Raw genomic sequence first — 23,366 nt, 5'->3', positions numbered from 1 at the left:
TCTTTGTCTCCCCTTGTGTCGAATCAATAAATTTGGGTTTTACTTCCCTCGAAGACGATTGCGATCCCCTATACTTGTGGGTCATCAGCAGGCGGGTGAGCGATGCGCGCGCACGCTGCTCGAGCTTGCAGCGGTCAACGCGCAGGCTCACGTCAAGGACGTGGAGGTTGTCGAGATGGCTCTGCTTGCGAGCGCGTGATCGGGTGTGTTGCAGCCACCGGTGGTGGATTGCAGGGGATCGTGAGAGGAGAAAGGATGAAGACGAAGATGACATGTGGGTCCCACGTCTACTTGTGGGCCAGGCCTATTTTAATGTCTCATCTTGCAATTGTGAAGATTTAGTGCCAAGTCATCAGTTATTGTGGGTCCCACTAGTTAGAAATTGTGTTATCATGCGTGTACCGATAGATTAGTGCTTTTTGTCAAAGTGCTATCCAAAACTGGTTATTTGCTAAAAATTTAAAACCAGGTGATTTTTATCACAATGTCGTGAATTGTGGTGGCTTTTTGCAATTTCTCCAAAAAGAAAGATAGAACCACAACATAATGAAAATTCTGAAGATGTTAGTTTTGTACCCTTCTTACTTAACAAAAAGGTAGTATGTAACCATGTGCACAGACTTAATTACAAATCCTCCAGTCGCCATAAAATCCACACGGTGATCAAAAAGCAGATGATGCAGTACATACTACCAGCACGAAGAAGGGCCGATATCCGGGTAAACTACACATTCTCTACACTTTCGCTCTCTGACATCACTTCTACCATTAGTGCTACCATTTTCAAGGACATTTCAAACCGAGATAGAGACTGCCTTTCTTCCTCACCATCCTCGCGAGTCACCTCCTTCCTTCCTCCCGCCATATATATACCTCCACGCCTCCCCCTCTCCAGCTTCTCATCTTCATTCCAAGCTAGCCCCTCATCCCATCTATCTGCTGATCTCTGCCTGCAAGCACGTTAATGGGGGAGCACGCGTACGACCACAACAGCAGCATGAGCCCGTCGACGCCGCCGGCGCAGCACAGGGGCTCCACGCGCCACCACAGGATGGTACCATCCAGGAACACTGCACGGCCTGCGATAAGAATCATCCACATCATCGCGCCGGAGATCATCGAGACCGACGCCGCCAACTTCCGGGACCTCGTGCAGCGGCTCACCGGGAGGCAGCACCAGAAGCTGGCGGACAACGAGGCCAGCACGGCCGTCACGGTGGCCGTGGCTCCTACGCCACCTTCGCCCGTAGAGGAGAAGCCGCAGAAGAAGAGGTTGGCGCCGGCGGTGCCGGCACTTGCCGACGATTTTGTGCTGCCGCAGGAGAACACAGGGAGGAAGAAGATCAAGTGCGAGGTGGTGAAGGCGGAGGAAGGAGGGTTCGGCATCGGTGCCGGTGACCTTGACATCGGCGAGCTGTGGATGGACCTCAACCCTGAAGGTTTCTTGAGCTTCTTGGAGGAAGACGTCTTCCAGTGGACGATGGACCCTGAATTTCCGCAGCCTCCTCTGGGGTCGTCCAGCCTGGATTTGATTGGTGAGATGTGTGCATCCTATCTGGCTTAATTATAGTTGGGGCTGTTCACTCATCTGTTGTTTGGTTGTTGTTGTGAGGATTTTTGCACAACAGTTGAGAAAATGGCTTCTTCTTTCTCTTTCTTTTGATGGACGTAGTTACACTGGGGGCAGCAAATAGTGATCATGTAGTATTGTAGTAAGGTATAGTGGTGGGATGATCATGCAACCAATGGTCATTTGGGTGCTTACATTTTGATTGGTCTCTGTAATGTAAATAATTGTTTTTAATCTGCTCTACCTCTTGAAAGTGATGGATGTGTGCGTCAATTTCTGGGTTTTAACCTTGTTTCGAAAACAAATACCTCTTGGAACTGACATGCAGAGAAAATAACAACAGTGCTATTGTGAACTGAATCAAGATCAGTGAACATCTGCTTCCACATTGTTGGGGCTTGGTTATCATTCCACCCATTATTTTTGGAATGAAACAGAAAAATCACCATGTCGACGACACATGTAAAGTTTCTCCCTTTTGTGTGCACAAAAGCTCCAGGATTCCATTATTTTGTTTGTGCCCTGTCCTTTTAGTACCTAGACCTGCCAAATGGTGCTATGACTAGGTGGTGTTTTATTTAGTGCCTACTAATTGCAAAATGTGAATGTATTAATCCCTTGATATTTGCCCAGCATTTGTAGTTGTCGCGTGTTTTCTAGGGTTTTGCTGGATATTTCTTTTTACCAAGTGTTTTGGATATTGGCCGAGTATTTGTAGTTACCGAGTGTCTTTTTGAATTTTTGCTGGGTATTTCTAGTTGCCGAGTTTATTTATTATTATTTTTTCCAAGTATAAATTGTTCACAGACTGGTTCTAGTCCGATGCTCGGTAAACTGGGCTATTTTCCAAGTTTTAGTGCTATTTTTAGTCCGACCCTAGGCAAACTGTTTTCTGGGTCTTTTTTTTTTTTCCGGTAGAGAGTGTTGGCATTTGCTGCCTCTGGTACGCTTCCCGTTCATGGTACCGTGTGGCAAGAAAGCGTGACCTTGCTGGCTGGATGCTAGAATGAGGTCGGTACAGAATTGGAAATCGCGTTATAGATTTGGTACATTGAGAGACCAGTATTAGAACAGATCACATGAGTAATGCTCAGAATATTACGATAAGATGGTGGGCTTATAATACTCCCGACGTGTAATTTGGATCAGCGGGAGTAGTAAACAAGATTATAGCATTTCCTTTTCCGAATGTTGACTCTTGTGAAGTTAATAAAATGGCAACTTGTTCGAAAATGTTGTGGATATATACAAACTCCATCAGTCGATTCCTGAACTTTATACACGCAGAACGGTAGCTACAACGTACAGTCCCTTGGATCGATCCATCGTGCCAGGAAGATCATGCAATGATCCAACTTTTGGTATTGAGATATAATAATCACCGTTTTACATCACATGAGCCAAAAAAAAAAACAGCTCTAGCAGATGATGTAGATACAAAAAAATAGGCCAAAAGTTTTATATCGCGCATTTTGCAACATCTGATACAAATATACATCATCTAAGGGTTTAGGTATCCAGGCGATGCACGCAACGATGGGGCGGACGATTCCAACCGTATGTTTACCCGTAGCTTTCATCTTAATTTGCTAATTGCGACACGACTTGGGGAAGAAATGGTCACGACCGGATTGACCGCCACCACCAGAGGGTACCGTAGTTTTTATGATCGCCAAGAGGTAATGGCTGCACACTAGTATTAGCATCGGAGGTACTACGTACGCGGCCACGCGAGCCGTCTCTCCGGTCTGGATTCTGGGGGGCAAGTAGTCCAGAGACCGCCGGCGGCCGGCCCCGTCACATCGACCGATCGCCGGCCAGCCGGCCGGCCAGGTGCTCGCTCGATGCGGCCGGCCGGCAGCGCGCCCTTTGCTGGCGCTTATGTACGGCTACGGAGCGTCAGGCTCACACACCATCGCGACAACGGCAGGAAAAGATATTAGTCCACTCGCTCACCTGATGAGAAGAGTCACCGCGGGTGGGTGCGTGCCATTCGTGTGCGATGGTTGAGGGATACCGATGATTGATGCATTGCGACCGAATTTCAATTTAACATTTCCAGCTTGCGCCAATCATATTGGATGTATTTCACGTGTCTTGTGGTGTTTGTGATGGTGCTACAAGTACTGAAATATTATTATAGCGGGATTTCTTTAAATCCTTTTTCTTCTTTTTTTAGTTATATATGTGCATGCTTACTGTTATTAGATCATTGCATTGTTGCAGTAACTAAATAGAATTAATATCTTCAGAATATTAATATATTCCTTTTCTCGAAAAATATATTCAAACTCTAGCAAAGCTAGCTTGCTCTATGCGTGGAAAATCCTCGTGACGATCGTTTTCACCGGAATTAAAACTGAGATGGATAAAATTTATAGTACTCCCAACTACATTGCAAAACAAATTTGACATTTCTAAGAACTCTCCTCCTAGACAGCTAGTGTAGCGTTGAGCGAACAAGGTTGTTGTCGATGATAACCCACAATTAGACAACTCCGACATATCTCGGATATCACGATACTAGGTACCTAGCATCGGATAGCCGACACTAGTTTAATGTACAAAAAAAATTGCTTGGCAAAGGAGATACCCGAAAGGATCCCTCAAAACAAGTGGAACCCATCTTTTTTTACCTCACATCCACTTCTTCATGCATCGACCCTAGCCACCCAAGGCGCCGCCCGCATTGTCGCCCCTCGCCCCGCTACTAGCCGCCGACGCCCCTAGCCCACCCATGTTCCGCTCCACGGCCTCCCACAGGGAGACACGGCGGCGAGGTCGCAACTTTCCCGCCCATGCTCCTGGCAATTTCAAGCTGGTTCGATGTATTTGGACGGATTCAAATGGGTCCGGTGGCGGCGGCAAGGACAAGATTGCCTCAAGCTGAAGTTTCATTCGCGTTCGAACTATTTTGCTCTCTCCAGTTCACTCGATAATTTGTCCCAAAAACTGGAGATTAAGAGGTTCTTTTCCTATCATGGGGATCTGCTCGGTGCATGTTTCATCGACCAAAACCGGAAAAAACAACTTTTATTCAGTTTTGAACTCTTTTTTATATTTGCTAGAGTTGCACTTAGGGGGTGCAAACGGGCCGGAATTTTTTTCTAGCATGATTTAGAGCAAAGATTCAGCCATGGAACGGATTTTTAATAAGTGTCAGCAGATTGATTCATGTGCACACTATTGCTGCACTGAATTAACGCATGTTTGGTTACATGAGGTAATTCATTATTGTTGTTTGTTTACAATTCTTATTTCACTAGTGTGGCCAATATCTTTGGTAATTGGCTTCATGGTATTGATCACAGATTTAGAACGCTTATTAGGGTGGGGGCGCTTGCCGTTTTAGGGTCGCTATGTCTATGTAGAAATGACAAAGTTTTTAATGATAAGAATTGTTCTCTCTTGCAGGTTATCTACAGATGTGCCGCTACTCTCCGTTCGTTGTCTACGCTGCAAAAGATGGAGAATCACGACCTCTTTATGGAGGTCTGTACACGGTTGGAGGACACGGTGAGGGATATTTTTTCCCTACATGGGTGACAGCATAATCTACGATTGGGCCTCCGCCTTCATCTTAGGCGTCTTACAGTTGCTCATGCTTTGATATGTAATTCGCCTTTATGATCACTTTAGACTTTTTGAGACTTTTTAAACGGCTGTGTATCTAAAAAAAAATCACCCCTGTTTGTTGCAGAAAAAAGGCGTATGTGTTCTGATAATCCTCCTAGTACATGCAGAATTTCTGTAATGGATGTAAGTTAATTTTGATCAAAGAAGGAAAAGCATCTATGATTTCTATAAAGTAGACAATGGATTGTAATCTTCAAGAATTTTGCTGAAAAAAACCAAAGATATTATATGAATTCCATGATGCTATAGCAATGATTTCTATATATAGTAGACAATGGAGTGTTACTGCATTCAATATCCTTTCGAGGTGAGCCATTATATGATTGTATTTAGACTCAAAATATAACATTATGGAAGTAAGCACCGTTGTTGTTCCCCCATGTAATTTTTTACAGCCTATTAATCTAGAAGCATTAGATCAATGTTTGTTGTTCTCTGCATTATGCATTCTTTAGCATTGGGAAAAATCTGTAGAACTATAGCTGTAGAATATTAAGCTGCAAAAGTGAATTGAGTGCCACCGTTGCAACAAAAAAGCTGTAGAATTGTACTGTATAAATTATGTAACATTTTGTACTGTGGATTGAGCCATTGAGGACAAAGGATCGGCGTGCTGCAGTTAAGAAACAGAGCTGAGAGCAAGCAAATAGTACACACAGTAAATAATTTTTTTATAAACTGTAGGCCAGCCCTAGAAAGTATACCAGGTTTGTGCTGTCCAAACTGAGCTCTCATTCTTGAAATTCTGGGGAACATGAAGCCTCTGATGTATTCTGTAGAGCCGACAGGTTACAAATTTCATCGAACATGTGGGAGGTGTCTACAAACCCGGTAGTTTAGCTCATGTGCACAGCTAATGCAGTGGACTGCTGCTAAGAAAAGATGGAGCGATGCATGAATACAAAGTACCAACACAGATTCATGATGCTTACATCTAATCATGAATTGATGGCAAGTGGAAGCAAAGCATAGAGATACCTGTTCCGGCAACGACGGCAGGCCGTGAGGGCGAGGACACTTCGAAAGATGTGATCTGGTATTTAAAGGGGCGTGGGGATGTACCTGTTTTACACGCACCAGGCTTCTGTTGAAAGCATGAATAGCAGATACAGAGATGGCCACGCGGCCACCGTAGACGTGCGGGTCGCAGAGCTGTATTAGCTTCCACATAGGCCGCTACCTGGTTCCATCGGGAGACTGCTCTTCATGGGCGCCGTCTAGGGTTAGAGATGTGGAGGCAGGGAGAAGACATATGGTGGAACGTTTATTTCTCTTCAAGGCCAATGAGAAAGGTCGCAACTCGCAATGTAGATGTGAACGTGGGATAAAACTTCAGGACTCTTTAGCTATTCATCCAACGGCTATAGATAGGTAATGAGAAGATCGGATGGTTAATTTTCTTAGTTGTTAAGGATTAACGTGATGGTTTGACGGGAGTCTCCAATTAGTAAATATAAGATAGTTCGGCGTTAGGCTCCTGTAGATTGCTCTTGTCACATGTGAAACTACGTGATCCTCTTGTAACGCACAAGCTAATTTCCCAGTACTTTATATAACCTTTAAAGAAAGAATGGCCTTAGCGAAAGTAAGTACATATGCATCCAACACGTGGCTCAAGGTGGTGCAAGAAAATCATATGGAAGTGGTCTCCACGTTGTGGCACTTGTCTCAAGGGTAAATAAAGTGGTCGGGGGGGGTGGGGGGGGGGATGAGAGAGATGGATATGAGAGGGTGCCATGTCTCAGTTTTTCCATTCGGTTTTGGAATCAAAATTAGAAAATAAAATATTTTGGGAACCATTTTTCCAAATTACGAACCATTTTGACTTTTGAAGTTTTCACGTCAGTATCTTAAAAACTAGATCACATTTAATAATTTTTGAGAAACTATTTTTCGCGCTTCCAAAGTTACTACGGTTGAATTCAGGTTGTAGTGCAACCTGTACTCGAATTTTCATTGAGTTGTAGTTACTTTTTACTGTACTTTCTCATAAAATGGATGTTTCTAAAATTACTACGGTTGTACTTGGGTTTTAGTGCAACATGTGACCGTGTTTTCATTGATTTATTATCACATTTTTACCGAACTTTGTGAGACTATGAACGAGACAGAGAGACTCACAAGAGAGCTGTGGAAGGTGGATTTTCCCTTTTACTTTTGAATCTAAATTATGAAAACGAAATATCTTAATAACCAGTTATTCAAATTACGAACCGTTTCACTTTTGAACTTTCGCGTTGAGATTTTCAAAAATTAGATCTCATGTTGATAGGTTTCAAGAATTTTTTTCCATAATTCCAAAACTACTATGGTTGTGCTCAAGTATTAATGTTACATGTACTTCGGGTTTGGTGTACTTCATTCTTTCGCTAAAGTTGTGCTTATACAACTCTGTTGAACTTGTGAGTACACCTTTGTTGAACTTGTGAGTGCAACTTTGTTAAACTTCTGAGTACAACTGCGCGATCAGATGCAATGCGAAAGTACGCCCGCGTAGAAGTACGCTCACGAGTACCTCCCCACGCACGGAACGTTTCAGTGCGGAAGTGTGGTGCTCTGCACCAACAGGCCTTCGCAAAGATCGGCATATTGCTAGTGGTACCCAATGTTCTTGGAAATTAACAAAATCACTATATTACTATATCTTATGTCTTATTCAGCGTGGAGTAGAAAATAACCCGTGATGGATTTATTTGAATATAGATATATCAGACCACCGATTTGAATCGAAACCATCGGTATCAAACTGGAAAACAATTGTTAGATAAATACTCTCATGGTGATAGTTATATAGTTAGTGAATGTGGCTAGGTCTCGGTGGATCTAGAACTAATTTAATTCTCATTCACCTAATTTTATGTTTAATTATGTGCAATCTGAAAAAGATATGCAGTTTTGAGACCCATGTGCAATGTTTGTATGCACGGATCATGGTGCAAATCAAACTGTTTGAAAGTTAAACTAAAACTAGCTTAATTCTCAGTTGATCTAGAACTAGAAAAATTCTTAAACTTTAAGAGTGATTTAACCTTGTAGCTATACAAGTTAATTGGTTAAGAAAATAAACAAATGCTTTAGAATAAAATTCAAGGATTTACAATATGGTATACTTCCTCCGTTTCATATTATTTATCGCTGATTTAGTAGAAATTTAGGCTAAATCGGTGACGGCGACAACTAATATAAAACAGGGGAATAAATATCTACATATAGATAGGCTTTCCTTTTCCGGAGATGTTGACTCTGGCGGCATTAACCAGGAGAGTAGTTGGTCGGAGACGTCGTGGATACATACAAACTCCATATCCGTTCCCCAGAACTTTTACGCAGTACGTCCATGGATCGTGCCATTTCCATCATGCCATGCATGATCCAGCACTTGCCCTGCTTGCGTATTATACAAATTATGAAATTAACCTGTCGTGTTAAGACGAGACAGAGACTGAAAGCGACGCTCGAAGCAACGCTGAAGCAGACGATTCCACACGTTTGTTCCAATTTATCGCGACACGACCTGGAGAAGAAAATGATCACGGCCCGGACTGGCAACCAAACCACCGGAGTGCTTTCGTTTTTCATCACCACCGGGACAATTGGTGCCACCACCGGACCGGGTCACTGAACGCCAAAGCTACGGTTTATCACCGCCGATGAGATTGCCCTGCCTTGCTTGCTCAACGCCACATCGCTCAACTGACGAGAAGGGTCGCCGGCACCGATGTTACTTCCGCGAGCGCGCCCGCCCGCAGTTTCGTGCGATCGCTGTGCGAATTGCGATGCTGATGAGACAGCAATCAGTGGCGAAAGCAATTAAAAACCAGCAGCTAACGCGATCGAATCGGGACGCATATCCGCACGCGCGCACGGTAGCTGTAACTCCGTGGAAAATCTTGGCGCGCGGTTCTCGTTTTCCTTTGGCGTGGGCCATATGATTTCCCTCAAGAAAGAAAGCGGGCTGAACGCTCTGACACGAGTACACGACGGATTGAATATGAAGGGGGCACAGCATAACTGTAATATTTGTTGATTGATTCCCTGCACACAAAAAAATTTGTTGATTCAGGTTAGCGTCTATCTTTGTACCGTGTCTCGTAAAAAAAAGTTTTCAGCATAAAAACAATGTTTGCAGATATGTCATTGCATCCCTGCGTTTCTATACTTCCCCATTAAATGAAATGAAACGAAATATGTACACTTGTTGGAAAACAAACTCTTTTATTGCACTGTGTACAAACCGTCGATAGTACGTACGCATTACATGGCAAACTAGATGTACCAAGCTAAGTGCTATGTCCTATGTTTGACCTCCTCGCGGAGAGTTCGGTGTTGGTGGTGTGGTCTCGGCTAATCGAGGTCGTTCGATGATGTCTAGTTGTCGTCATCTTGCATTGTGCTCAGTGTTGCTCATTTAGTGATGGTTGTTGGGTTCGAGGCCAAGAGGAGGTGTAGGGACTCATATCGGTGGAGCATTGCCCCTCGGTGGTATCTGCGGCTTTCGGAGTTGTAGTGTTCCTTGGCAGTGTGATACCCTTCTATGACTTATGTAGCTTTTCTAGAACTTCAAGGTGTTGATAGATCGCCGAGCAAGCGGACGATGACTATGCATGTGTTGTCTCGACATTGGGGACTCAGCAAGCAATACTCATTCATGTTTCTTCTTGGTTTGTTTGTTCTTGTGGAGCTTGCTGCTATGTAAAGGGCTTGATGGTGTTGTCTAGGTCTTTACTCGTTTCCATCCTTTTTTCTCACTTGCTCCCCATGCTCATTCTTGTTTGGTCTCCATTGTGTTTTCACTAGTTTTATTTTTCCATTAGTTTTACAACATCTTCCTTGTATTTTATCGCATTAGGTGTGTATCTCTTGATTTTAATACATCTTTATATTTTGTTGCATACCCTCAGCGTGGCCACACCTATCGAGGTACCTCCCTTCTACAATCTTTTATCCCTCCAAATCACAACCCATCTAATCCCTTCTCACAAGATTGTGTCGCATCCACAGTTCCACACCATACATTTATTTTCTACAGGCCATTGCAGCTTCAGATCCTTCTCCCCTCAACCCTCTTCACAATCACCCCTACCCCATGGATCTCGGCAGTGACACGGCGCGTTCTCCTCGTGGTCATGGCGTATGTGATCGAGGCCATGGCGATCCCATAGCAGCGCCCTTCTTCCGTGCAATCTCGACTCAACTAATTCTCCTCTACCATTCCATGATCGTGACCCCTCCGTCTGCCACTCTCGTTCCCCGCTAACCCCCCGTCCTGCTCCTCATGGCGTGCACAAGCACCCTCTTCTATTAACCCGATGATGCTATGCGGTGATCCAGCATACCACTGCATGTTGTAGTATACAAGTCGTTGATATGATCTTTGTGAAGGGACTTCTTCACAAATTGCCATATCCCTCAGAGTGGTACAACAGAAACATTGCAGGTCATAACACTCCATACATTATTACAAACATTGTCTTACAAGTTGATATTCTCACAGGTCCTATGAGAACATCCTAAGATACTACTTAAGTACGATTACAACTCATAACTAAATATAAAGAGAGCTCAACAACTTATTTAGGTAAGTTCTACGTTGCTAGGCTCTATGATGCTAGGGTATGTCACTACTCCTCCACCTCCGTGTCATCTGGTCCATAGACTATCCCATAGTCTACGCCTTCCACTCCGCCGGTAAGATCAGGTTCTTCATAGACCAGCTCGTAACTTCCTTCTGGTGCTCCATCGTTGATGGCCTCCACTTCCGGATCATAGTCTAGCAAGGGTGTCGAAAGAAAGTGAGTACAGGGGTACTCAACAAGTTCTAAAAGAGTAAAAACGTGTTTGATGCACTAGCTACGACCATTGATCAGGAAATCGCAGGTCAATGCATGTTTTGAAATCATTTCTTCAAAAGGTTGCTTTTATTATGAAAACTATGCCCATCAGTCTTCACAGGTTGATTAGAACTTCGTGGAGTTCCTTTCCTGCCGCGTTCGCAGTTCCCTTCCCGGAACAAGGAGTGACAGCCACAATTTGATACACTCTGCAGAGGTGCGTTACTTTTCCCACAAGAGATCTCACCCTTTTTTCCATCCGCAGGGACTTGCCCCGTTCACACTTCCTTTGGTGTGAGGCCAGGTATAAAGATCCAAGCCCACACCGCCTTCTCCGCGACTGCAAACCCACCCTTTTGTCCAACCGTACACCCCCAGTAGACTTCTCCCGATAATACGGCTTTACTCACGGTGTACTCCGGACAATCCTTCATAGATCGTAGAGCCATCATCACTAATGGATGAGGATTTAAAAGGCTATCCCAACCTACGGCAGTGCCTCCAACACCCCGCCGGCTCTACCAATCCGTTGGCGTGCAGAAGGGAAAAGATACAGCTGGCTTCCCCAGAGCCATTATAGATCTCAAGGTCAACGCGATTTGTACGGCGCTAGAATCACTGGACGGCATTGGTAATTTAATCCTAGGGTGATATAACCCATGCAATGGAACCTCCACCATATCAACACATACCATGGTTCCATTGCCAACCACATAGTCATATTCATAGTTGGAAAGTAACATTTTATTTGCGATGCAGGAATGATAAGTATATAGCTTTGCATTAAAGTAGTAGAAAATACTCAAGTTGACATGGGCAAGGGTGAACTTGCCTGTGGACTGCGAGATAGTGCAGTTCAATGCAGTTGATGGAACCTGGACCTCGGGTTCTGTAAGAAGCATCATTGTCCGGTAAGGACAATGTTATAAAATCCAAATAATGCAATCATGGATGTATTATTTTATGTTGAATCCCTTTACCCCGCTGAGTTATAGCAATTTAGGGTTGCGTTTAAGATTTATGTCTTTGACAGTAACTTGCAATGGATTAAAAGTATAAACCATTTTAATTCACATAAAGTACAACAATTCAAAGTAAAACTATTTTACTTGGTGATTCCCTTAATCATTCCAAAAATAATTTGAAATCATAGAGTTACCTCTATAGTTTTTGGAATAAAAAGGAATATAGTATTTTTCTTGGAAAAATACACTTTTCCAATAGAAATGACTTGGAATAGTAGAATTTCATTTTGAAATGTTTGAAAATAAGTATTTGAACTTATTTGAGATTTTTCCTTGAATTTGAAATACAAGGAAATAATAGTTTAAAATTCCAAGTTATGATTTAAATTCTTAAAATTCATAATTTTGAATTTGTTTCATAAATTCCATTTCATATTTTATTCTTGTTAAGATTTATTTTTCATTCATTAATCCAATTTTTAATGGATTTTTAGATTTGTATTTTATTTACTAAAAATTGGTAAAGTTCTGGCCTTTTATTAATTGTTAAAAGACCAAAATACCCCCTGGCCCCTATTGGGCCAGCCCATTTACCTAAAGCCCAGGGACAGCCCATTAAGGCCATTGCCTTATGGGTCGGTGGCGCCGAACGGCCCACCTCACTCACTCACTCGGCCCTCTCTCGCTCTTAGTCTCTAACCCTAGCCTCCTGCGACGCCCGTGGCGATGGCGTCGCCGCCATGGCCGCCGCCGCGCTCCGGCCAGCTCCGAGCTCCCCCGCCGTAGCCACCTACCAAATCAGAACTGCCGCGTGTAGATCTATCAATCTGTCCGCGTGGTTTTCCCCTTCTCTTCCTCTCCTGGCGAATCGCCTCCGTTCTCGATCTCGTGGAGAATCGCCTCGACGAACTCCGGTGAGCGCTCGTCCTCGCCGACGATGGGTGTGCCCCTGAGGTTGACCTGGCGCGGGTGCTACTCGCAGTACTCGTGCCGTCGCCTCAGGTGCATCTGCTACGGTGGTGTTTGGGTTCGCCGGCGTAACGTCGGCGCCTACCCTGGATTTGCAGCTGTTAGGGCCGCGCGAGCACTGCCTCGCCATGCCCTAGCTTCTGCTTCCAGGCGCAACTAAGTACTTCATCTCCTCCTTCTCTTCTGTGCGCCTCCCTTGCTACTGTTCTTCTTCCTCCTCATGCTCTATTGCTCTCTGGTGATCCTGTGATATCACAGAGCTATGCCATAGTTGCTTAATCTTCCAGTGCTGCTATCTACTGCAAGCTCATGGCCAAACTACCGATTCTTTGATCGGCCGATGTTGCTTTGCTTGCGATTCATGCTTTACTTGCTTCTCTGCTGCTCCTAGCATGCTCTGTACTTGCCATGCTCTGCTGTGCTTGCTTATGAGCTTGCTATGCCATGCTATGCTTGATTATGGCTTGCTTGTGCTTACTGGCATATCATGCTTGCTTGTCTAGGTGTACTTGTGATGCATCAGTGACACTTGTGTGTGCCAGTGGTGCTTGTGATATGCTTCTGTGCTTCCTATGCAAGCTAGTGATCCATTGGATCACCCTTTGCTTGTTGGCTAGCTTCCCTGTGTAGCTTGACTTGATTCAATTGATCCATTTGATCAATTAATTGTTAGTGATGGCTTACTGATTAATTCTGTGGCTAAGTGATTCACTTTCCTTGTTGATGCTGATGCTCAAGCATCACTATGCTGTTGCTTACTTGTGCTGTTGCTCATTCAAGCTACCTGGACTTGCTCAAGTGGCTATGATGCAGTGATTAAACTGTGTTGCCTTGTATTATGCTGCTGTGAGTACTAAGCATGGATCTGTGATAAATTCATGCTTGTATTAATTAAGTTATGATGAACTGCTTATGCAGTACTGATTTAAATGACTTGCTTGCAAATGATTTGGCTATTCATGATTGTCTAGCAAGCAATTGAATCTGAATCCATTCCTGGATAATGATGTGCTATATTTGGCTTTATTTTAATTGATGCTAAGTGTGATGTGACCTCAGTGGCCTTGCTACTGATTGGTTGCTCACCTATTTAATTAGATCTTGTGGCTACTCAACCTTTGCTTGCATATTTGGGGATCATACTAGATATGAATGCCAATATGCTTGCCTGATGAAAATCTAGGGTTTACTGATGGTTCATAGCTTAGGATTTACTGTGTAGTCTTATTAGCTGCTAATCCTTGCAATTCATCTACTGGTACTATTTGTGCATCTGATCTGGCTAGTGTGTGCATATGTGCATGTGTGCTAGTTTCTGTGTACAAGATCTGTACCTAGATGCTTTTCATTTTTAGTGGCCTTTAGACTGGCAGTAATCCTTGGTGAAAATCAAGTGATGATCTACCCACTTGAGCATCTGCTCACTCCCATGATTATATCATGCATATATGATGGATCAGATCCATTGGATCTGTCCAGGAACTTGGTATACCTTGTTCCAGCTCCTAGTGTGAAATATTTGGTTGATGCAGACTTGGGGTTTTTGTGCACAGCCCTTCACCTCCAGTTTCTGGTTGAGCTTCTCAGGTCACCATGATTCCTGGAGCTAATTGGTTGTGTTGGTTTCTATTCTTGAGTATGAACTGGATGAACTGGTGTTGGTTCTTGCTTCACCCTTACCTGGTGATTTTCATATCTGGTCGACTGTCATGGTTCTAGGGTTTGTGTGCTATTTATATGGTCTCTACTTCTTCCCTGGCCATGATACACAAGCTTGGTTACTTTATGACTCACCCCTTGCATTGCCTTGCTGTTGCTTGGCTAGCAACAGCCTTCATATGGTGAAACTTGAGCCCCTGTGGCTTGCTCAGTGTTGGTCTGCCTATGCCTATCTTGTGCTGTCCAGAAGTTTGGACAAGCACAAGTGTGCTGTGACAGTGTGTACTGTCCAAACTGAATTTTCCTGTGATTTTTGCTAACTGTCCAAACTGAACTTTGCTAACACTGATATTTTGTCTAGTATATGTTCTTTGTTTTGCAGGTTTGAACTATGGCCAGAAGATCATCCTCAAGCCACTTAGTTTAGGTTTAGTTTAGAATAAACTTGTAATTTTCCTTTTCTTTTATTTCTGATCATTATGTCTCAATTCTTGTATCAAGAATATTGTAAAGACTTTGTAATTTGTGTTGTATATAAAATAAAGCTCAAGTTTTGGTTTATGAGCTTTTGTATTATGTAATGTGTATATTCTTGATTAAATATTGTATTTGATATTCACTTTGAAATTCAAAGTAATTTGAATTTATATATTGTGTTTGAATTTTGAATTCATTGTTTATATTGTGTGATGTTAATAGTTAAATGTTTAACACTTATCAAATGCAATCATTCCCCAAAGTAACAAGATACAAAAGAGATCATGTCGAAATTTCCCTAACTCACATTGCCTAACCCTAAGTGCAAAATGAGAGAGAACCTCGATCCCTCTTAGGTTTAGTTGCAATAAGGCGCGAAAATTTCCCCCGTTTTGCGATGAAATGCACATCCCATTTCTAAATCTACCCTTCGTTGTTCCTATGTTCTGGGTTATTACAGCCTCTCCCCCTTAACAGAAACTTCGTCCCGAAGTTAAAATTGGTACCTGAACATCTCGGGGTAAGACTTCCTTAATTCTTCTTCCGTCTCCCAAGTTGCTTCTCGCTCAGGATGATGTTGCCATTGAACTTTGCAGTATTTGATTGCTCTGTTTCTTAACTTCTTCCACTGTACTTCTAAGATCTTTTCCGGTCTCTCCACATAAGTTAGGTCAGATTTCAATTCTATTTCTTCATATGTAATAGGATCATCCGGTGCCTTCAAACACTTTCTGAGTTGTGAAACATGAAACACATTGTGAACTTGACTTAGTTGTGTTGGTAACTCCAACTCAAAAGCTGTTCCTCGATTCTGACTGAGTATCTTAAATGGTCCTATATATCGAGGACTTAACTTTCCTTTCACTCCGAACCTCTTAAGTCCTTTCATTGGGCTAACCTTTAAATAAACCATGTCTCCCACTTTCGGTTCCCAATCTCTTCGTTTTAGGTCGGCGTAACTCTTCTGACGACTCTGAGCTATTTTGAGTCTATCCCGGATCACCTCGATGACTCCTTGTCTCTCCTTGATGTAGTCCGGTGTAAACTCCTTGTTTTCTCCGGTTTCAAACCAACAAATTGGTGATCGACACTTCCTTCCGTACAATGCTTCGTACGGTGCCATCTGGATGCTACTCTGATAACTATTGTTATATGAGAATTCCGCTAAAGGTAAATGGTCCTCCCATGAGCCTCCAAAGTTCAGAGCACAAGCTCTAAGCATGTCCTCAAGTATCTGATTGGTTCTTTCGGTTTGTCCTCCGGTTTGTGGATGATAAGCAGTACTGAAATCCAACTTGGATACCAAAGCTTCTTGGAGTTGTTTCCAAAATGCTGATGTGAAAATTGAACCTCTATCTGAGACTATCTTCTTTGGTACTCCATGCTTACTCACAATCTCCTTCACATATATATCCACAAGCTTCTCTGCAGTATCCTTTGTATTTACGGCTATGAAATGAGCACTCTTGGTAAGCCTGTCCACTATTACCCATATCATATCCTTCTTCTTACTAGTCATTGGTAGACCAGTAACAAAATCCATTCCGATTTCATCCCATTTCCATTCTGGTATCTCTAGTGGTTTGAGTAATCCCGCAGGACTCTGATGTTTTGCCTTCACTCGTTGACATGTATGACATTCCGAGACATATTGTGCTATTTCTCTTTTCATGTTGTTCCACCAGAACATCTCCTTCAAATCCATATACATCTTAGTACTTCCCGGATGTATTGAATAAGGGGTTTCATGTGCTTCCTTTAATATGATTGTCTTTACTTCTGGATCATCCGGTACACATATCCTCTTCTGGAAGTATAATGAATCAAAATCCCCTAGATGGAATTCCGATGGTTTTCCTTCTCCAATCCTCTTGATTTCCTCTTGGATGAACAAATCATCCGCTTGTTTTCGGATAATCTCATACTTCAAATCTGAGTACATCTCATCCATAATCCTCATGGTTGCTATACTTCCCTTAACATCACCTTGAATAAACAAAATCTGAGCATCCTCTAACTCTTTCCGAAGTTCCTTTGGAATCTCCCATTCCGTAGGTTGATTCTCTGTACTCTTCCTACTTAGGGCATCTGCTACTACATTAGCCTTGCCTGGTGTATAGTTGATCTTAAGGTCGTAATCCTTAATCAACTCTAACCATCTCTTCTGCCTCATGTTTAATTCCTTCTGAGTGAAGAAATATTTCAAACTTTTATGATCGGTATATAACTCACACTTGGATCCATATAGAAATTGTCTCCAACTCTTCAGAGCATACACAACTGCCGCTAACTCTAGATCATGTACTGGGTAGTTGTGTTCATGTGGTTTCAACTGTCTTGATCCATAAGCTATTACCTTCCAATCTTGCATAAGAACACAACCAAGTCCATTCTTGGAAGCATCACAATACACCGTGTAATCCTTTCCAGGTTCAGGAACTGCTAACACCGGTGTTGTGGTTAACTTATCTTTGAGTGTTTGGAAGATGGCTTCACACTCATCAGTCCACACAAATGGAGTATTTTTCTTGATTAACTTGGTCATTGGTCCTGCAATCTTCGAAAATCCCTCTATGAATCTCCGATAATATCCTGCCATACCAAGAAATCCTCGTATCTCCTTAGCATTTTTAGGTGATTTCCATTCCAATACGGACTGAACCTTGCTTGGATTCACCGCTATGCCTTCTTTGATTATGACATGTCCAAGAAATTCAACACTATCCAACCAAAATTTGCACTTGCTAAACTTTGCATATAGCTGATGTTCTCTTAAAGTTTGCAGAACTATCTTCAAATGCTTGGCATGTTCTTCTTTATCTTTGGAATAGATTAGAATATCATCTATGAACACTATCCCAAACTTGTCCAAGTACTTCATGAATATCTTGTTCATCAAATTCATGAAAATTGCTGGTGTATTTGTTAGTCCAAATGGTACAACCAAGTATTCATGGTGTCCATACCTTGATACGAACGCTGTCTTTGGTACATCCTCCTTCTTGATCTTGATTTGATGGTATCCTGACCTTAAATCTATCTTCGAGAAGACTCCAGCTCCTTGAACTTGATCAAAAAGGTCTTGGATCTAGGTAAAGGATACTTGTTCTTGATAGTTACATTGTTCAAATTTCTGTAATCTCCACACATTCTCTTTCCGCCATCTCTTTTATCCAAAAAAATAACTGGTGTACCCCATGGTGACACACTTTCTTGAATGAATCCCTTCTGTTCTAACTCATCAATCTGAGCTTTCAGTTCCACTAATTCCTTGGGACCCATCTTATATGGTGGTTGAGCTATTGGTGCTGTGCCTGGAATCAGATCGATTGTGAATTCAATCTCCCTATCGGATGGCATCCCCGGTAGTTCCTTAGGAAACACATCTTGAAACTCATTCACTACAGGAATATCTTCAATTCTCACCTCCTTCAGACTATTGAGTTCCAATCCGATCTCCAACTCACTGTACTTATCTCCTTGGAACACTATTCGACCTCCGATGGAGTTGCGAAGTGATACTGTTTTGTCTCCACAGTTAATCACCCCTCCATTCTCTGTCAACCAATCCATCCCTAGGATGACTGATATGTCCTTCATGGGTATGATGAATAGGTCCGCGAAATACACACAGTCATATATGGTTAGGACTTGTGCTTCTTTCACGTGGGTTACTAAGATCGTTCCCCCCGCGGATAGAACAGTTATAGGAGTTTCTAACTTAGAACATCTAAGCCCGAATTTTTCCACAAACTCCAATGCAAGAAATGATGTGGTTGCTCCAGTATCAAATAATACTTTGCCAGGATGAGTAAGAATGATTAGCGTACCTAAGACTGTTTGATCCGACTCTTCCGCTTGTTCCAAAGATGTGCAATTCAGCTTTCCATAAGGCTTTCCCCTCTTGTTGTTGTTGTTGTTGTTGTTGCGGTTGTTGTTGTTGTTGTTGTTGTTGTTGTTGTTGTTGTTGTTGTTGTTGTTGTTGTTGTTGTTGTTGTTGTTGTTGTTGTTGTTGCGGTTGTTGTTGTTGTTGTTTCCACCTCGTCCTCCAGAGCTCTGTCCGCTCCAAGACGCCTTGTTGGGACAATCCGGCTTGATATGTCCTTCCTTCCCACAACCATAACAAATGATCCTGGGTTTCTGACAATCCTTCTACAAATGACCCTTTAGGCCACAATTGTTGCAGATGATTTGGCTGATTGGATTCTGACTCTGACCTCCCCGGTTGTATTGGCTACCAGTAGTAGGTCGGTATCGGGGTTTGAAACTCCGATCAGGTGTTCGTTTACTGATTGGGTACTTCCTTGGCTCTATACGAGCCCTCTTCCTCCTGTCCTCTTGGACTTGCCGGTAATCATCCTCGAAAGTGATTGCCGAGTCAATCAGTTCCTGGAATTCAGCAGTCCGTGCCAACCTCAGTTGCATCTTCATGTATGGATTCATGCCTTTCATGAACCGCTTCTTCCTCTTCTCCTCCGTATCTACATCCTCAGGTGCATACCTGGATAGCCTGTTGAAATCCCGAACATACTGCATGATGGGTGTAGTATTTTGTCGTAGTTCGTCAAACTCCCTCTTCTTCAGCTCCACCACGCTGTCCGGAACATGAGCATCCCGGAACTTCTTCTTGAACTCCTCCCAGGTGAACACCTTATCTGGAGGGTGTACTGCTACAAGATTCTCCCACCATGACGCTGCTGGTCCTGACAACAGATAAGTAGTATATCTAATCTTCTCCTCATCGTTGCAACCAACGGTCTTCAGCTTCCGTTCCGTATCCATAAGCCAATCTTCAGCGTCCATTGGTTCTGGAGCTGATGTAAACGGTAGTGGTCTTGCATTTTGGAAGTCTGATAGAGTTACTCCCTTGCCTTCATTACCCCTATCATTGATGACATGGGTAAAGAAATCTTGCATGTTCTTGCTCTGGCTTTCCTGGTAACGCCTCCTATCTTCCTCCATTGCTCTCATATACTGTTGGAAGTCTGGGTGCATCATTGGGTGTGGTGGTGGTGGTGCATTCTCTGCTCTAGCTGCTGCATCTGCCTCCTCTTTTTCTCTTGCTTCCCGCTCTCTGCGAGCCTCTTCGGTTTCTACTAACGCCATTTCCCCCTAGTCCTGTAACAAAGAGCGATTACTCATAATTACACCATGCAAATGCTTTCTGAGCTCAACTCAATGCCCAGAACTAGTCACACAATGAAATCAAGAAGCAAATACAAAACAAACATTTATTATGCATATACTTTGTATAATACATAACACACTCACAAACTTATATTACATGTGATATATATAAACCACTTATTTGGCTAAAAGCCCAAGCCAACGGGAATTTAAAATACGTTCTATTACAATACCACCTAGATTACTTTATTCTTCCTTGGAGCTCTACTCCTCGTCATCATAACTCGCCTCGGCGTACATCCCTGGGGTCCATCCAGTACAGCGGTTTGTCTTCCGAACACCGTCCGGAATGAAGGTCCTTCCCGTAGGTATGTAGTCTGAATCGGACGAAGTGCCGAGACAGAGATCTGTCATGCCAAAGTAACTGGATAAAGACTCATATGTATCCCCAGTGGGATACAGCTCATCTTCTTCTACCATCCATGGAGGATTCCTATTCACTTGACCCCTCATCTTGTTCTTCTTCTTCTTTTTCTTGGTTCCAGAACTCTCACCTACGACGTACTGGGATGTTTTGGGTAATCCCATCTCCAAATCTAAAGAAATGGAGTTGGTATCTTTCTCTTCCTGCCCAAAGCTTTGGTTAACATTCTGGTTAACCGCGCCTCCTTCATCCTCTGATTCACATGTGATGGATTCTCCTTCATCTCCAAATGGTTCCCCGAAACGCCAACCAGTCGAATTCTCGATTGGTGACTCCGAGCAGTTTAGGTTCCTGGAATCATCTCCCCCATATCCAGACTCATATGATACTGACACATGTGGATAGTGTGGGACAAAGTTGGGTGTGAGTGGATCTTTATGGGACAACTGGTCACTCAAATCTACATAGCTGTCTAGGCTAAAGAAAGGTGTAGTATGTTGTGGTTGTGCCCTCAAATTACGCATCCGAGTTTGGACTTTATCAGGGTCCGTGAACTCAGCTAGCATGTGGTTAATCTCACCTCTCATCTTCATGTGTAAAAGGTACATCGTGGTCAATAAAGACTTACAGCTATCCATGTGCTGTGCTGCAGCTTCAGGACTTCTGCGTGCGAACACCAAATGATTCAGAGTGGGATCCTCATCTTCCTCGGCATGAGGTATATGAGAAAACTCTGAACATAGCAGTTCTACTGACTTGTGCTGCCTTATCTCAAGGATTGCCTTGAATAGGCCCATGTGGTAGGCTGTGGTGATAGTTTTGGCTTCTCCGTATGGCATTACATGACTCATCAGCAGTTTTGTCGGTAGTTGGACCGATACTCTGCACTTGGCTAGGATTTCCCCATCATAGTAGGTATACTTGATAACAGGTATCCGTGGGTCACAATGAAGTTCCTTCAGCATCCCACACAGGAGAGCTGTGATTGGTCCATCATAATCGCCGAGCCATCCCTCAACCTTCCTCAAAGTCCTCTTAGGAAAAGTGTTCGCCATTATGGCTGTATACAAAAGCAGGATATTAGTAGTGATAATGCATCATAATAGCTATAATAAAGAATTATTGCACTAAAATATATGGTTTTGCTATTCTCAAGTGAATAATCACCATATTTCTAGAGAATCCTTTACTATTTCTACTAGACTTCTACAGGTTTCTTCCCTATACTAGGTTTTTCCACCCTAAGGTCGCAACATTTGCTCTGATACCAGCTGCGGTGACCCAGCATACCACTGCATGTTGTAGTATACAAGTCGTTGATATGATCTTTGTGAAGGGACTTCTTCACAAATTGCCATATCCCTCAGAGTGGTACAACAGAAACATTGCAGGTCATAACACTCCATACATTATTACAAACATTGTCTTACAAGTTGATATTCTCAAAGGTCCTATGAGAACATCCTAAGATACTACTTAAGTACGATTACAACTCATAACTAAATATAAAGAGAGCTCAACAACTTATTTAGGTAAGTTCTACGTTGCTTGGCTCTATGATGCTAGGGTATGTCACTACTCCTCCACCTCCGTGTCATCTGGTCCGTAGACTATCCCATAGTCTACGCCTTCCACTCCGCCGGTAAGATCAGGTTCTTCATAGACCAGCTCGTAACTTCCTTCTGGTGCTCCATCGTTGATGGCCTCCACTTCCGGATCACAGTCTAGCAAGGGTGTCGAAAGAAAGTGAGTACAGGGGTACTCAACAAGTTCTAAAAGAGTAAAAACGTGTTTGATGCACTAGCTACGACCATTGATCTTGAAATCGCAGGTCAATGCATGTTTTGAAATCATTTCTTCAAAAGGTTGCTTTTATTATGAAAACTATGCCCGTCAGTCTTCACAGGTTGATTAGAACTTCGTGGAGTTCCTTTCCTGCCGCGTTCGCAGTTCCCTTCCCGGAACAAGGAGTGACAGCCACAATTTGATACACTCTGCAGAGGTGCGTTACTTTTCCCACAAGAGATCTCACCCTTTTTGCCATCCGCAGGGACTTGCCCCCGTTCACACTTCCTTTGGTGTGAGGCCAGGTATAAAGATCCAAGTCCACACCGCCTTCTCCGCGAGTGCAAACCCACCCTTTTGTCCAACCGTACACCCCCAGTAGACTTTTACCGATAATACGGCTTTACTCACGGTGTACTCCGGACAATCCTTCATAGATCGTAGAGCCATCATCACTAATGGATGGGGATTTAAAAGGCTATCCCAACCTACGGCAGTGCCTCCAACACCCCGCCGGCTCTACCAATCCGTTGGCGTGCAGAAGGGAAAAGATACAGCTGGCTTCCCCAGAGCCATTATAGATCTCATGGTCAACGCGATTTGTACGGCGCTAGAATCACTGGACGACATTGGTAATTTAATCCTAGGGTGATATAACCCATGCAATGGAACCTCCACCATATCAACACATACCATGGTTCCATTGCCAACCACATAGTCATATTCATAGTTGGAAAGTAACATTTTATTTGCGATGCAGGAATGATAAGTATATAGCTTTGCATTAAAGTAGTAGAAAATACTCAAGTTGACATGAGCAAGGGTGAACTTGCCTGTGGACTGCGAGATAGTGCAGTTCAATGCAGTTGATGGAACCTGGACCTCGGGTTCTGTAAGAAGCATCATTGTCCGGTAAGGACAAT

The 23,366-nt window shown here is 43.1% G+C and overlaps 1 protein-coding gene across 1 annotated transcript; it reads left to right on the top strand.

Moving 5' to 3' along the window:
- The first annotated feature begins 889 nt into the window (after positions 1-889).
- Positions 890-1,831, top strand: LOC127312949 (VQ motif-containing protein 18). The gene has a single exon (XM_051343484.2). It carries the CDS (start codon positions 965-967, stop codon positions 1,562-1,564), a length of 600 nt encoding a protein of 199 aa, XP_051199444.1. The 5' UTR covers positions 890-964; the 3' UTR covers positions 1,565-1,831.
- Positions 1,832-23,366: the final 21,535 nt, after the last annotated feature.

The sequence above is a fragment of the Lolium perenne genome, chromosome 7 (genome assembly GCF_019359855.2).
Source record: "Lolium perenne isolate Kyuss_39 chromosome 7, Kyuss_2.0, whole genome shotgun sequence".
Taxonomy (NCBI): Eukaryota; Viridiplantae; Streptophyta; class Magnoliopsida; order Poales; family Poaceae; genus Lolium; species Lolium perenne.
The sequence above is the reverse complement of the archived record's forward strand: the minus strand, read 5'-3'. Positions and strand labels throughout refer to the sequence as shown.